Raw genomic sequence first — 17830 nt, 5'->3', positions numbered from 1 at the left:
AAGAAAATAAGGTCAGAGTAATGTTATAATTGCTGAAACTGTAAAACTATACGTATAACATTGAGTGGCCACTATGTATTAAACTCATCTATGTGATATTCTCACGAAATATGTGTATTTTCTGTTTATTTAGATTAACTGTTTTTTAATGATGTGTGTTTTGTCTGTACTTCAACGCATGTTGTTATTTTAAAATGTATGTTAACAACGATGAGCTTATCATGTTTAAGTAAAAAATAAACTATTCTGTTCCGTTCTGTTCTTTATTAATGGAATTATTTTTTGCTAGTTCACTCGTGTCCGAATAGTGAATGTCATTATAAATTAAAGCGATCCTTAACCTTTCCGAGGAATTAATTAATATTTCCGTTCTAACCATGTTAACGTTACTGGAGTAGGATATATTTTTAATTTTTGTATCGAACCTCAGGACTGTGATGGTAACCTGAACTTTGACATCAACGTAGTACGGCACACAGAGACCGGAGAACAGGTATAAACAATGACCTTTGACCCGGGTTGATAGGCACCAAAGGACTTTAATATTTTATTTGCAATAAATGTTTTGGAAAAGAATAAATCCTTAGCATAGTCATGTTTAATACTGGCACATTTTTTCAGTATGTTTGTTCTTTTGAATGACATCATTTTCATGTCCTTAATTTCAGAACTATACTGATATATACCCTTTTTACGACAAAAATGGGTGAATTGATAGCTTGTCATAAATTATTTTTTAGGTCAGGGCTTAGATTTGGATGCAGGAATCTGTATAAGAAGTTCAAAGCATTTATGTAGCGTGTGTACAATTATTTGTGTATGTGTTTTTACATGTATTTATGTTGGTTTTAGACAAGTTAATATCCCTTGAGAGACCTAAGACCATATAAAGTACCGGTAAGAACAATCGTTAAACATTGTCGATCTTCATGAAAATATACTTTAAATACGTTAAATTCAGATCAAAAGTTGGTACAAGACGACAGAGACGTGGGAAACAAAGTTCCCAACGATTGGGGCCTCGTATGAGGAGTGCCGTGCGGAGTGTGTCGCCCTGTACATGATAGACAACAAGGATATTCTGAGGTAGGCTTGCATGGCCATGTTCATGACAGACACCAATGACATTCTTGTGTAGGCTTACCTGGTCATGTTCATTACAGGTACCAAGAACAATCTGAGAAATGCTTTCAAGGCCATTAACATGACAGACACAAAGGAAAATACTAAGCTAGGCTTGCTGTGTCATGTTCATGACAGACACCAAGGACATTCTTGTGTAGGCTTGCCTGGCCAAGTTCATGACAGACACCAAGGAAAATCTTGTTTAGGCTCGTTTGGCTATGTTCATGATACACGAAGTCAATTCTTGCTAAGGCTTACCTGGCCATGTTCGTGACAGACACAAAGGACATTATTGTGTAGGCTTCTCTGGCCATGTTCATAACAGACACACTGGACATTATTGTGAAGGCTTGCCTGGCCATGTTTATGAAGGACACCATGGGCATTCTTGTGTAGGCCTCTCTGACCTATGTTCACGACAGAAACCATGGACATAATTATGTCAGCTTGCCAGCCATGTTCATGACAGACACTATGGACATGCTAAGGTAGGCTTGCCTGGCCATGTTTATGACAGACACCATGAGAATTCTTGTGAATGATTGCCTGGCATTGTTACTGACAGACCCCATGGACATTCTTATGTTGGCTCACCTGGCAATGTTCCTGACAGACACCATGAACATTCTTGTGTAGGCTTGTCTGGCCAAGGTCATGACAGACACTATGTCCATGCTCATGTAGGCTCACCTGGCCATGTTCATGACACAACATGGACATACGTGTGTAGGCTTGCCTGGCCATCCTTATGGCATACACCATGGACATTCTTGTGTATGCTTGCCTTGCAATGTTCCTGACAGACACCAATGACATTATTGTATAGGCTTGCCTGGCCATGTTCATGAAATACACCGTGGACATTCTTGTGTAGGCTTACCGGGTGATGTTCATTACAGACAAAGGACATTCTTGTGTAGGCTTGCATGGCCATGTTCCTGACAGACATCATGGACATTCTTGTGTAAGCTTGCCTGGCCATGTTCATAATAGACACCATGGACATTCTTTTGTATACTTGTCTTGCCATGTTTATAACAGACACTTATGACATTTTTGTGTTGGCTTGCCTGGCGATGTATATGACACACACAAAGGTCATTCTTGCTTAGGCTTGCCTGGCCATGTTCATGACAGACACGAAGGCCATTATTGTTTAAGCTTACCTGGCGATGTTTTTGACATATACCAAGGGCACTCTTGAGTAGGCTTGCCGGGCGATGTTCATAACAGACCAAGGACATTCTTGTGTAGGCTTGCCTGGTCATTATCGTGACAGACACCAAGGACATTCTTGCATAACCTTGCCATGTTCGTGACAGACACCATGGGCATTCTTGTGTTGGCTTGCCTAGCCATATTCCTGAAAGACACCATCGACATTCTTGTGAAGACTTGCTTGGCCATGTTCTCGAAAGACACCAAAGATATTCTTGTGTTAGCTCACCGAGCCATGTTCATGACAGACACAATGGGCATTCATCTGAAGGCTTGCTTTGCCATGTTCATGACAGACACCATGGACACTCTTGCGTAGGCTTGCCTCGCCATGTTCATGACAGACACCATGGGCATTCTTGTGAAGGCTTGTTTTGCCATGTTCATGAGAAATACCAAGGATATTCCTGTGTAGGCTTGCCTGACCATGTTTGTGACAGACACCAAGGACATTCTTGAGTAGGCTTGCCTGGCCATGATTGTGACAGACATCAAGGACATACTTGTGTTAGCTGGCCTGGCAAAGTTCATGACTTACACTATGGACACTCATGTGAAGGCTTGCCTGTCCATGTTCATTACAGACACCAAAGAAACTCGTGTGTAGGCTTTAGTGGACATGATCGTGACAGACACCAATTCCATTCTTCTGTAGTCTTGACAGGTCATGTTTTTGACAGACACCGTGGACATTCTTGTGTAGGCTTGCCTGGCAAAGTTCATGACAGACACCATGGACATTCTTGTGAATTTTTTCTTGACGATTTTCATTCCACACGCCATGGACATTTGTGTGTATTCTTGCCAGGCCATGTTTGTGACAGACACCATTGACATTCTTGTGTAGGCTTGCCTGGCCATGTTCATGGCACACACCATTGACATTCTTGTTTAGGCCTACCTGGTCATGTTCATTACAGACACTATTGACATTATTGTGTTTGCTTGCCTGGCCATGTTTGTAACAGATACCAAGGACATTCTTGTGAAGGCTTGCATAGCCATGTTCATGACAGACCAAGGATATTCTCAGGTGGGCGTCCGTGGCCATTTACATGACAGAAACCAATGACATTCTTGTTTAGGCTTACCTGGCCATGTTAATAACAGACTCCAATGACATTCTTGTGTATGCTTGCCTGGTCATATTTCTGACAGACACCAAGGACATTCTTGTGTTTGCTTGCCTGGCCATGTTCATGACAGACACCGTGGACATTCGTATGTGGGCTTGCCTGGCCATGTTTGTGACATACACCAAGGACATTCTTGTGTAGGCTTGCCTGGCCATGTTCATGGCAGACACCAAGAACATTTTTGTGAAGGCTTACCTGACCATGTTCATGACAGACAGCATGGACATTCTTGTGTAGGCTTGCCTGGTCATATTTCTGACAGACAGCATGGACATTCTTGTGTATGCTTGCCTGGTCATATTTCTGACAGACACCAAGGACATTCGTGTGTTTGGCTTGACTGGCCATGTTTATGACAGACACCGTGGACATTCTTGTTAAAGCTTGCCTGGCCATGTTCATGACAGACGCCATGGACATTATTGTGTATGCTTGCCTGGTCATGTTCATGACAGACCAATTGCATTCTCATGCAGGCTTTACTGGCCATGTTCATGACAGACAAAAGATTATTTATTTTGACAATGTTAGAATCTTGGTCATGTGTACCCAAAAACTATTTCACCAGGTCAGATCTTTGAAAAACTGTTACTAACCTGAAGGCTACATATATTACTCAATCTTTATGAAATTTGGTGAGAATAATTATCTTGCAAATATCTAGGCCAAGTTACAGGGCCAGATGAGTCTTAATACGTCACCAGGTCGACCTAAACCAAACTTGTAATCCCTCTATGGCCAAATTTATGACTCGGTATTGAAACTTTATCAGAATTTTATGATAGGCATAAGTGGTATGTAAGTTGGGCATATGAATTCCATGCATTTGGTGAAAAACACATAAATTTAAAGTTGTTATACTCATTCAACAATATCTAGTTTAACTGGATATGCCATCACACTCCTGTGTCTGTATAATACGACTAAAATCAAATATGTATTTTTTCGAAAATTATGGACATTGTTTCCAGCTACTGTAGATAGCTATTTTACACTTTTCTAATTTGGGTAAGTGTCCGTTCTGCTTAAGTGATGTGTAACCTTTGTAGAAAAATTCATTTGTGCCTGTTTATATTGTAACATAAATATGATACAGAATTGTTTTGTATGTAATATTTTTTTAAATTTTAATATAGAATACACGGGCAAACATTTGCGGAATAATATACATATTGGTACAGACCACATTGGGTCTCATCGCATTATAATTGCCTCACATTCAGCTTGCAAACTTATTACCTTAGCCTTATGCATCTGACCGATCAGCCGATAAGCGCTTTTGGGATAAATGATCAGTAACTATATATGTAAAAGGTTTGCATCAAAGTGCATGGTTTTTCAACAAACCTACTTTGTAGGTTTTTAAATGTGTTAATGTTTTTTGTATGCTATGCTAAACCAATAGAAGACGACTAGTTGGCATGGTCTTACGTTCGTGGTTAACTGCTGTGGATAGACACAAAAACGGTGTCCCCAGTTTTATTATGTTTGTGTGGTATTGAAATAAGAACCGATAACATCCAACATGCTATCTGCAGGATCTTTGGCCATGAACATGACGGTGATGACGTTGTGTATGTGGTTTGGTTGAGCTTGCTTCGCCTGAGTCTTATATCACTTGAGTTCTACGCGCCAGAGACAACCACCTGGCAACAGCCCCATATGAACGCATGGTATGTCCTTAGCTTCTAGTAATATGCTTTCTCGTGTAATTTTGATGCTGGTCCTAACTATGTGTATACTTAAAAATAATTAAATGATATTGTGTAGCACTTCTATGAGGACCCGGTATGGTACCTGATTATTTAACCAGGTAAGGAATAAGTGTTGATTTTTTTCACAATATTATATGACTGCCTATCTGATGTCCTGAAAGAATATGTTCAAATAAAAACAATAAAGGCAAAGTGAGTTCTATGAAATTACCATAATTGTATGTATGCATATTATTTTCTTACATCCATTCATAGCACATGAACACGTTGTTCTTTTATTACGGCTTAGTGTGCCCTTATTTTGGCAGTATGTCTCTAATGACGATGTAGAATATAAAAGAGCAGCGTCGAGCTTCCGTCTGTCCCTATATTGATTCTGTTGCAACTCTGCGTAATATTTTACCAATATGTATTTCTACTTTTATGGAAATTATATAATTTTACTGGTACCCTTAATTCTAAAAACATTTCCTCATTATGTGTTTAATATACAAGCATTTTATGTTTAATTTACTAGTTAGCGTTTCGTGCATATCGTGGGCAGTATTCAAACTCAAAATAGGAAAACGCATTTCTGCTTAATCATTTCATAAGAACTTCTGATAATGGCTGTATACATGTTTTCTATGTTTCAATATGTTGTTGATGTTCTGGTTCGCAATGGAGCCAGGACATTGGTGCTGTAGAAAGATGGGACCTTGCTGTTATAGTGACATGATTGCTTGTCTTCTATTGAGGTCAAATACTTTACTAGCCAGGTTACATGAGTACTATATGTCGTTAGGTTTGTAATACTGCGGGTGCTTATGGAGGCAGGCCAATGCTTCTTGGAGCTATGTGAGGTCACAGGCAGCGATGGCATTCCAGACCTTGTGGTTCGTCTGGACCGACAGAAGATATTGACCGTAGGGAAACCCGCCATTGGAAACTTCCTTAGGAAACTCCAGGTATTTTTAAAAAGTTTTTAGCCTATAATGAACACACCTATAAGCCAAGTAATATGTTAATACTGTAAAAGCATTAAATTTCGTGTGGTACGAATTTTCGTGGATTTCGTAGATAATTTATTTTGAAAATTAAAATCTATGTTTACTTACTTGCAACGTAGAGTTTGTACACTTACTTTTATCAGCTGAAAGTTTGCCAACATTATTTAGATTAGTTGATAAAAAAAGGTTAATGTTTCCGCTTATAATATGAGTTGTTTCTTTTCATTCAGTAACATTTATATTTTTGTTGTGGTTAACAAAAGTACAAGATACGAGATCAGGCATAATTTGTGTAAGGTGGTCAAAAATGTTTAGCTGTAATACAGATGATTTGTTAGGACGATATTTAAAGTAATTTTTCAAATTAGCAAATTGTCTTACTTGAATATTCAGGTAAAAAATGTGGCTAACAGAAGAATAGTTTTTGTTTTCCTTCAAAAGAATCACGAAGTATGTATTCGTAGAGTTGAATTGTAACACATTATAAAACATATGCATACGCGTCATGACGAATAATACAAAATATATTTTTTTCCTTGAATTTTTGTATTGCTCTATTTTGTCTGGATTTGTCGTGGGACCCACAACAGCGTACTTTAGTTTAAGCTTTTCATAAAACATACAGTTTGTGTTTGGTAAATTATGCTTAAGATGATACTCATCCAGAGCAAGTTGGGGCAGGCTATTCATCATACTATTGAACATCGGTACTCTCTGCAGGTGTACCGCGCAACCGGTGACTTTGAGAATGCCAAGAAGATGTATGATCATTATTCTGAAGTGACCGATGACGGAGACGTGAAGTTTCTGTCACTACGGGAGATTGTTCTTGCTCATAGAATACCACGCAAGATGTTTGTGCAGCATAACACAGTGATTGATAAAGGTGATGTAAAGTATGTGATATTTTGATTGGAGCATAATACAGTAAAAGATGAGGTAAGGTAAAGTTGGTTATATTTTGCTTACAACATCATACAGTGATAGATGCAGGCAATGTAAATGTGGTGATATTTTGATTTCAGCATAATTCAGTGATAGATAAATCATGTAAGTTTAGAGATTTTTTTATCGCAGCATAGTCAATTCATAGATAAAGTTGATGTAAAGTAGGTGATATTTTGATTGCAGCATTCAACTTTGAAAGATGAAGATGATATAAAGTTTGTGATATTTTGATTGCAACAAAAAAACAGTGATATATGAAGGAAATGTACATTCAGTGATAATTTGATTGCAGCTTAATAACGTGGCAGATGTAGGTGATATTAATTCAATTATATGATGATTGCAACTTCAAATACATATCACAAATTAATTTTAAATAAAATCAACAAATACAGTACTATTCATAAATAATTGTCATCATACTATTAGATTCAAGTGTGTGCATTAAATATTTCAGAAATTTTCTGTAAAATTGGTTTTAAATTGTGTCCTGTCAAATTCACAAATGCTTCATAGTCCAAGATAGAAACACATTCTCAGATTCATTTTATTTTGCAAGTTGTATCAGTGATTACTAGAAATATTTACATATTTTATATAAATAATGAATAATGAACTAAGTGCCTGTGATTCAAGTGTTTAATATTTCTGTGATCACATAGTTTGCTGCTTTGTCTTTATACTAGTAGCCATCTGTCTGTGTGCAATAATGAAGTGTCTATTTCCAAAACACTACAAGCTGAAATAAAAAGAAATTTGTGTGGCTCACAACAAAACTGTATAGCCCAGATGTGGGCTTTGAAAACACCATGACAGTTATTATCCATATTTTTGATTTGTTTGATAGATTTGCAAGCATTAGATTAAGTAGTCATTTTACAACCAATAGTTTTTCAGAACTGACATTGATTGGCAAAGTTCACTGGGGATCATCCATACGTTCCACATGTTGTTCTTTTTTACATATTTTTGTTTAGTCCAAACTTTATAAATTTAAGTAGACATAAATTTGTTTTCAAAAAAGATTATTTCGTGAATTTAATAAAATTCAGCTATGTACTGTAAGAAGCGAAACAATATGCCTGCATTTAAAGACATTTTTTTTTAAATTGTGTTGTCACTTTAACAGGACTAACAGACAATAAGTGGAGCCAGTTTGGGATAATTCCAGTGCTGTTGTTTTAATATGTGCTTTTTTTTTTGGGGGGGGGGGGGGGCAAATTAGTAGAAACATTTGACTACAATATAAATATAAAACGTATTTATAGTCTGCCTAGAAATTCCAATTTAAGATTTCAACATTTTTATAACTGAAAACACTCAATTTTGAAGCATGTGTAAAACACACACACTAACAACACAAATCGATGTCTCAATTTTAGTATCAAATCGAAAATTTAGTCTCAATTTAAAAACAGGGTTTTTCGCAATTCAAAGGGCCGGGAAGCATTCCAAAAATTGAGAACAAAAACACTGATTAATGGTTATGAACTTACATTTGATAGTTATGCCATTCCTTTACATTTTTGTAGATGACAATGTGGTGCTGAAATCGTACGAGGCATCCAATTGTTCAGTCGTTCGTGGAACGGTTTCTGCATGACGACGTTGACGAGCTAATACAGGAACAATGGCAACAGGACAGGCACCACTTTGACGACACTATGGAGTGTGAACTATCGTGATCATACATCCAGTTAAATAGGAATTCATATGTCGGACGCTTTGATGTTGCGTCTAGAGAGAGACATAATGGGCTTCCTTTTGGCAACTGTCCATGACAACGTATTAGTTTTTTTGGAGGTGGGGTGTTGAAATGAATTGAGACGTTTCTGTAAAATCATGAAACTTTTAAACGTATGATTATTTGGAAATAGTTCTTGTTATTTTTTAAGATTTGTCCATGTGAAAAGTTTTACTTCGGGGAAAATGATCCGAACTTACAGGATGAAAATTTTAGTCTTCGATTGACTGGTTCGAACGGATGTGTAATGTGTTTTGTTTCTGGCACTTTTGTGTATTGTTTTGCTTTCTCTTTTTGAATAATGTTTTAGTCGCGTGTCGCCTATTAATTTCACCATAGGGAACTTTAAAAGGCTAACTCACCGTCACTCATGTCTGTCCATCCTTGCGTCTGTCTGCTGCTGTGATTTATCATAAAGTACTGATGATACTAGAATGATATTTATTTGCGGACTCTAAGAACTATGCATTACCCCCCTTTTTACCCAAGTTCAGGTCGCTTACTGAACCTAGAAGAAAACTTAACATTGTAATCACTCAACAATGGTATAAGATATTATCATAAAAGTTAAAAATATCTATATTTCCTTAGCACATTCGATGTAAACAAATAACTAAAAAAAATACCTAATATTACAGGGTATTCCATACTTTATTTATTTCAACATTGCAAAAGCACGGTCGTTAATCACGGGCGCCACCTCTTTTATGTGATGCATAAATAAATGAGCCAATACTACTTCCGAGATGGCGCTAAGGACAGGATGTTTTGAAAATTCAGGGATAATTCTACAGGTAAGTCAGTTGAATATATGTTTATGCCCCCGGATCGAAAGATCGGGGGTATATTGTTTTGGGCCTGTCTGTCTGCAATTCATTCATTCATTCATTGTGGGTGTCCCAAAACTTTAACCTTGGTTAAAGTTTGATAACTTTTGCAATATTGAAGATAGCAACTTCATATTTTGCATGCATGTGTATCTCACGGAGCTGCACATTTTGAGTGGTGCAATGTCGAAGGTCAAGTTCGTCCTTCAAGGTCAAATGTAATATTTTTCTTTCCTAAAACTTTAACCTTCATTAAAGTTTGGTCATAACTTTTTGAATATTGAAGATAGCAACTTGATATTTGGCATGCATGTGTATCACATAGAGCTGCACATTTTGAGTGGTGAAAGGTCAAGGTGATCCTTCAAGGTCAAAGGTCAAATTTATGTCTTCAACGCGGCGCAATAGGGGGCATTGTGTTTCTGACAAACACATCTATTGTTCAACATATTTCGCATTATTTTAAAAATCGGCCAATGTAGTTCGATTCAGCGATGATTAAATTTATCCACAAATGTACACAAACATCCAATCACAACCCATTTGGAAACGTGGTGACCTTTATAATGTGTGTCATGTGGGAGTTTTTGATAGCACGTCGATGTGTTCGCCTGTGGGACGAGAAAACGTCCACCAGATTGATACGCTAATGATATTAACTGATGGAAAACACATATATAAAATCTCACCCTGAAGAATTATCCTTGAAATGTCAAAACATCCGGTCCTTAGCGCCACCTCGAAAGTAGCATTGGCTCCTTGATAAATGCATCGCAAATAGAGGTGGCGCCCGTAATTAACGGCCGTCAAAAGATAGATCAATAAGTGTGTAACAAAGAAGAGCTCACTGTTTTATAAAAGTTCACTGTTTTACCGGCTTCACTCCACTTGAAGGTGCACCGCAAATTGTCAAAGTCACATATTGTCTCAAACCTTCAAGCAAAACAGTCATAGTGTAGTACATTTCACTATCCTACTTACTATGCGTTCACAGACATATACAAATAAAGGTGTGGCATGTTACCATAGACAAATTTGTCTTCAAATAAATGGTGTTGATTTGTTGAGGGAGTATAGTTTGCACACATACAATATGGGTTTATGTCATCTACATTGTATACGAAAACTGTATACGTATATGCCTATGCATATATATTTATTTTTTACAGTCACCATGCAGTGCGAAGATAAGTACTCTTGGAAACTTTTCTAACGCAACACTTTTCAAAATTGAATATCTCAGTAATGAGTAAAGATTTTGATTTAAAATTGCACATGTAATCATTTTACTATATTCTGTTTAAGATAACGATACAATCATTCATTCGTGACAATCCGGCGCTTTTGCACGTGGGGTAGGGGTAGTTTCATCTTTTTGCAAGTGAAAATGGTGAAACGCGATAGGTTTCTAATTTTATTTCAATTTCTTCATTTTAGGTGGGTTGATACACCAGCCAAATATTAAAATAATTTAAAAATCAATATGTCTCGTTTAAATTTTCAGGAGCGCAACAGCGCAATCGGCATGTTGCAGGCTACCTTCCCCACTAACTGGAGCATCCGATCGTCACGGATGAATGATTTTATCGTTCGATTGCACATACTGTAGTAAAATGATCACATGTACAATTTTAAATCAAATTATTTACTCATAAATGAGATATTTATGTTTGCAAAATGAGTACAACGCTATATAATTTCAATTCAATTTCAATTTCATCATTTTAGGTGGGTTTTTATGCCAGGAAAACATAACATTAACTAGAAACAAGAGATGTGATTGTCAGAAACACAATGCCCCCTATTGCGCCGCTTTGAAGCCATAAATTTGACCTTTGACCTTGACCTTTCACCACTCAAAATGTGCAGCTCCATTCGATACTCATGCATGCCAAATATCAAGTTGCTATCTTCAATATTGCAAAAGTTATTGCAAAACTTTAACCTTGGTTAAAGTTTTGGGACACACACATACAATAACTGACTGACTGACACAACGTCAGACAGACAGGCCAAAAACAATATAACCCGATCTTTCGATCCAGGGGCATAAAAAACGGTATGGCTCGCATGAATATTCATGAGCGAAATGTTTCAAGCAGGTCGATCGTTAAGACGTGTAAGTTAATGCGTTTTACTTTTCACATTATAATTTACGATGTAAGAATTTTGAGAATTTTACTTTTTCAGTGATTTTTAGCTCGGCTGTTTTCGGAGAGGTATTGTCATAGCCAGCTCGTCGTGTCGTCCGCCGTCCACCGTAGGACTCGTGCTAAAATCTTAACATTGGCTCTAAAATCAAAGTGCTTCCACGTACAACTTTGAAACTTCATATGTAGATGCACCTTGATGAGTTCTACACCCCACACCCAATTTTAGGTCACTAGGTCAAAGGCCAAGGTCACTGTGACCTCTAAAAAAAATTCTGACAAGCTTTCGCAGCCGAGCGTTGGCACCCGTTATGCGGTGCTCTTGTTTTAATTTGTTATGTTTGATATTGTAATGCTGATCAATTTCAATTAAATTCACATGGAGTATTAGATATGTGTTGAATTAGTCTGAGTCCAAAGTTCAACAAAATCCGTTCTAAAATAAGGGAGATATATTGATTTGAATACGTGTGGCGTTAGAAAAGTCTCCAAGTGCACCATGTTTCGTGATTATATCTTTTGTACTTCGAGTATTTGTCGCTAACTTGGGCGAATTCCTTGCAAACTTTGGTCACTACTTTTTCAAGATGAAATGAAATCAGTTGTAAATCCAATATCTGTCTTGTAAACGGTTTTTGACTTATTAATGTTAACAATCGTGCAAAGGAAATTTTAATTTATTGAAGTTATTTACAATTATATACTTTTTTCCATTCAGCTATAAATAAATGCGAGGCCCGCGTTTTTTGAAGGCCGTTCTCTTACCGATAGGCAATGTCCCGTGTATTATCCCAAATGTTTCTAGCAGATTTAAACATAGCGATGATTATTTCTAACAAGAAATATCCTTTAAAAGATATACGGCGTTGATTGTGGTTGGTGTTGTTGAAACATATTGATTAATATCAAAGCGATAAAAGATAGTGAATGCCTTTTTAAGCGCAGTTCTTAGCCGCATCACACGCAAATCGATTAGGGGGTGTTAACGCACAGACCTGTTTTAGTGGTTTATTATATATTTCTGGTCAAAATAAAATTCCAGCCCACCTAGTGAACGCGATAGCGTTTATATTATTTGATTCTATTGACCGCGAACTGACCCTTACACCTTGCGGGTTGAAATGCAATACATTTAAGGAAGGTCACGATTCCATAGCTGGAACGATTGCTCGTTTAAAACTATACTTTCACATGCCTAATGTTCGATTTCGAAAACAATTTGACATTATTTGGTCAAAGTGAATATCAGAATAGGGAAAAACAATACTTATATAATCTCAAATATGATAGTACACATAATTCAATATAGAAGTAGTTACTAAATACGAGAACATGGCCTTTAAGTTCAAACGCTTTTGCACCGACAAGCTTCAAAATATAAAGGGGCACACACAAACTTTATTGATGTCGAGAGTCGAGTGTAAAATTGTGCTATCGCTCAAGCCTTTTCAATAGAGATAAAAAAATCCATGCTAAACGCACAGCTAATATCGTTGCAAAACGCACTGTAGTATCCCTTTTCATACCCTGTACTTCACCACTAAAAAGTCAATTGAATTACCTATTAATGTACATGTGATAACTGTGTGTATATTGCACGTTTCTATTTCGAAAAGTTTCTGGCCTTCTGGTTGGAAATTTTATTCTTATTTCATGGGACGCTTACAAAGGTCAGCTAAGGTGAAAATCTGAGTTGAACAGCTACGCCGAAAAAATATCACAGGAGCAGATTGCACGGCATACACTGTATGCGCTATTAAGTCTTGATGCTGGATTACTTATGTTGTATTCATTTATTCGGGTTAGCTGTCTAACAAAGACTTTTTAAAAACTTTTATTGGTTTTAATCAATATCCGGTACAATGATTAAGATTCGGTCCAGAAAATAGACTCGAATAAATAAACATGAAGATTGATTTGGCGTATATGAGATTAAGCCCATAAATAAATGGCTGTTTAATTCATTTAAGAAATAAATGGGGGACCATGTTAAGTCAGACCTAACTTTTAATTGTGTTTACTGTTTTCACTTTGAACGATGCATTTTCATTCAACAAAGTTATTTACCCAAAGATTTTTCCCTTTTAATGTATACTGATAGATCTTTGATTTACAATTTTCAATGCACCTCTTTTTTACGGAGAAGCCGATGTGTTGAATGCTTGTCATCTTGTATAACATGTTTTGTGTCTAACCCTCTTGCAGAATATATGATATGAACATGGATGCGTGCTTAATATAGATAAGGAGCAGAATTAATAATACCATTGATTCTACCACTCAACCCTGAAGAAACTTTGGCACAAAGCTTCTCTTGCCAATATCTAGGACCAGTGTGAATCTCGGTAATTTGCGTCCAAAACGCAGGTCACCAGTCAAGTCTAAGAAAACTTCTGTGATCATTTTATGACTCATCCTTGAGAAACCTTAGTGAAAATGTTGTGTGTGTGTTTTTTTTACAAAATATAGGCCAAGTTCATTTCTGGGTCACGCAATCCTACAAAACCCTTGTTCCATTATCGATGCCACTTTATGACTCATTCTTGGTAAAACATGGTCGTAATGATTATCTTGTTCATATAAAGGCCATGTTTGAATCTGGATCAACTTTTGTGAACATCAATGAAGAGTCTTCGACAAATTGCGCGCCTTAACCTCAGGTAAGCGCTTCAGTACCACCATGACCCTATTGTTGTAATTATTATTATTATGAAGGTAGATGATAATCATCTTGTTGGTGTTTATATCAAACATAATAATACCTTATATAAAACGTGTACGAGTAGGGTATATAAGGTATTTCATTAGCGTGTGAGTGATATATGTTATTCTTTTATACCTTATGATAACATATGACATTTCTGCAGTGAAATAATAGCAGTGAAAATAAACAAATTGTTATTTTCACCGGTGAAAATAACAATTTTTCGGAACTCCTTTATCTATCTTTAGATTATCATAAATAATTTTATGTATATTTTCTATGATCACGAGTGAATTAAAATCGACATTCCTCTAAATCCAACACATTTTCTTTTTACGTTATGCTTTTTTACCGTTTATTTACATTGTAAAAGAGTTAAGTGGAGAATTTCGCTGGTATAATGACGTCATTTCGTCACACTAATGACGTCATTTTGTGTTTTGAAATGTATTGAGGCACGCCACGGGAGAAAGGATAACTTTTCAGCGAAATGGAAATAGCTGTTACTTATTCTCTTGAAAAAGCGGCATAAAAGAAACAGAGAATTTATTCATGTCAGTGTAAGATCGTTTGTTACTTCACTCGTGATCATAGAAAAATACTATTTTCCCTCGTGGCCGCGCGACTCGTGAAAATATATTTTCTATGTTCACTCGTGAAATAACAAACGATCTTACACTGACATGAACAAATATCCTATATTTCTTATCAAATCGATCAGTTATACTGCCTAAAATATGTTTTGAATAACTAACAAACCGTGTGTGTCTTCTACAATCTAACATTCGCCGAATATCTTTTCATAATTATATGCCTCGGTTACACTGTCACAAATCAGAGCTACGAATGAGCTACGATTCAATGGTCTACGAATGACTAAGAAATTGTCAAAATTCGTAGCCGCTACGATTTCAGTACGGAGCACAACGATGTGAGTACGGATTTCGACGAATCTACTATCAAAATGTTGGAAAACGAACAAGGAAAGGTACGGACTGCTACTGATCGACGCGATTTAGTACGGAGCGCCACGAATCGGTACGATCAAACTACAAATTCGCTACGGTCTGATACGATTAAGTTCAATGCTATGCGAATATGTACGATCTAACTACGGATCCGCTACGGTCTAGTACGGGTAAGTACGAACTAGAACGGTCCGCTACGAAGCAGTGGGAATTGCGACGGACTGGTACGGACAGGTAGGAACGAACTACGATTGAACATTGCGCCCACAGCCTCTTGTATTGTCATACATAAAATGCCTCCCAAAAAGAGAACATGCAAGCGGCAGAAACAGCGCGTAACAGAAATAATGGGATGAGGTACATGCTTTTCCATCTAGAGCTCCAATGGCGTGTGGAAATTGCCATTTAGCCGCGAACTGATCGGCTATGGCCTTCCACTCCTCAGGCTCAGTAGGAGTCTGGATAACATCCCCAGCATATGCTGAAAATATGGCCTCACAAACGTCCCGTACAATACTACATATCGTATTATGTGCAACACGAAGCCCATGCATCAATGTACGGTAACTGTCCCCTGTGGCCAAGAACCTTAAGGTAATTGCCAGCTTCAAATCTGGATCGATGGACTGTCTGAACCAGGTGTGGTTCTTCATGATCCTGGGACCAACGACCTGTAATAGCTCATGGAACATATCAGGCCCGATTCTGGTGAAGTTTCTAAAAGCCGCCGGATCTTCAGCCATCAGTTCGGCCATCAAAGTCTCGTATTGGCCGAGAGCGGTTCGTCTTAAAAGCCAGTCTCTCATCCACCACCTCCTTTTTCTTCTCTGACCTGATAAAGTATGTAATTATTGATGTATAAACATAGATTATGCTTAGGAAAGTATGATTAATTTTGTATTATTATATCGGCTATTAATTTAACAATTATTAAATCACGTAGAAGTAAGAGCAAGATTCAAAAGGCATATGAGACAGACACTTACCTGCAAATAAAAAAAATGTATTACAAGTAAGTTCACATTCTTATATTTTCAAAATACGTAACCTTTAGCACAAAGCTATACTAGTTATACGATGTTGAATCATTATTACCTCTGTGCATATCGTCAAGCAACTCGACTACGGCCTCTGCATTTTTTGCCATTTCAATATCCAAGTGTAACAAATTTATCGCAAACGCAATTTGCTGGCGGTTCATGATTGTGCACTCAACAAATGCAAGTACGGTTGCTTTAATTTCAATGATGTATTTCAGTAGCAATTGATTGAAGTGGACCGTACATGTCCGTACTGTTTCGTGCTGAAATGTAGTGCATCGTACAAGATCGTGCAAATTCCTACCTATCCGTAGTTTAACGTACTAGAACCGTGGCTTTCCGTAGTATATCCGTGGAATAATCGTAGCTAATACGTAGCGTAACCGTACAGCTCCGTAGTTCTTCGTATCAATCCGTAGAAGTCCTTGAAAAGTTTTGGGCCAACGAAAAGGTACGGACGACTACGGTGTCGTTACAAACTAGTACGGATCAGTACGGTTTAGTACCTACTGCTACGGATACGCTACGGTCGATAAATTAGTAGCAATTTTTTGAACATGTTCAAAATTTGTCAAGAGTCGCTACGGACATCCAAAAACTACTACCACTGATCACGGATAAAGTACGGATCCGAGAGCCACGGTCCAGTAAGGATAGCTACGAACTGTGCCGAAAAGTATTCGTACCTTGTTCGTAGCTCTGATTCGTGACCGTTTGACCGAGGCATAATGATGTTCGTGTTTTAATTTGTTTAAATGTCACCTGACCTCTTTTCTTGAGTGACTGGTGTTATCTGATTGAAAAGCCATGAAGGACATAATATACTAAAACATCCACAACAAATTCAATTTAAAAGCAATACATTAAACAAAAAGTTAAACATTTACGCATAGAGACCCTCAGGACCATACCTTTTCTAAAAGGAAATTCAACGCCGAATAGAATTTAAAAAAAACACAAGGACATGCGCAATGGAAGGAAGAACAAGATGCGAATCAAATGTCATCATTTCAATTGAGGAGGGTTTCCAACCAACTGTCTTAGTATCATGTAGTCTCCAACCTTTAAGCAAAACGGTGAAATTGTAGTTCAAATAAAATCTGTTGATTTTTTTGAAAAGAGTAGACACCAACGATATTTAGTAGATATATTGTTACATGAAGGTTTAAAAAAATGTGCACGTTAGCCCGATGTCTACATTTGTAACAAGTACAATGATTGGCTCATTAAATATCTATGAACCAATCATTCTTTTTGTTTTCGGAC

The 17830-nt window shown here is 37.2% G+C and overlaps 2 protein-coding genes across 2 annotated transcripts in view; one reads left to right on the top strand and one right to left on the bottom strand.

Moving 5' to 3' along the window:
• The window catches only part of LOC127843730 (dipeptidyl peptidase 3-like), a 42917-nt gene extending 34183 nt beyond the window's left edge, over positions 1-8734 (top strand). The window contains exons 13-18 of the mRNA XM_052373506.1: positions 431-493; positions 962-1086; positions 5018-5152; positions 5979-6141; positions 6904-7069; positions 8664-8734. Of these exons, the coding sequence (XP_052229466.1) occupies positions 431-493; positions 962-1086; positions 5018-5152; positions 5979-6141; positions 6904-7069; positions 8664-8734 (723 nt within the window). The remainder of the gene's footprint in view (positions 1-430; positions 494-961; positions 1087-5017; positions 5153-5978; positions 6142-6903; positions 7070-8663) is intronic.
• Positions 1-17830, bottom strand: part of LOC127865239 (E3 ubiquitin-protein ligase RNF185-like) — a 422044-nt gene that overhangs the window by 85330 nt on the left and 318884 nt on the right. The gene's annotated exons all lie outside the window — the stretch shown is intronic.

This window comes from Dreissena polymorpha, chromosome 1 (assembly GCF_020536995.1).
Source record: "Dreissena polymorpha isolate Duluth1 chromosome 1, UMN_Dpol_1.0, whole genome shotgun sequence".
In the NCBI taxonomy this organism is placed as follows: Eukaryota; Metazoa; Mollusca; class Bivalvia; order Myida; family Dreissenidae; genus Dreissena; species Dreissena polymorpha.
The sequence above is the reverse complement of the archived record's forward strand: the minus strand, read 5'-3'. Positions and strand labels throughout refer to the sequence as shown.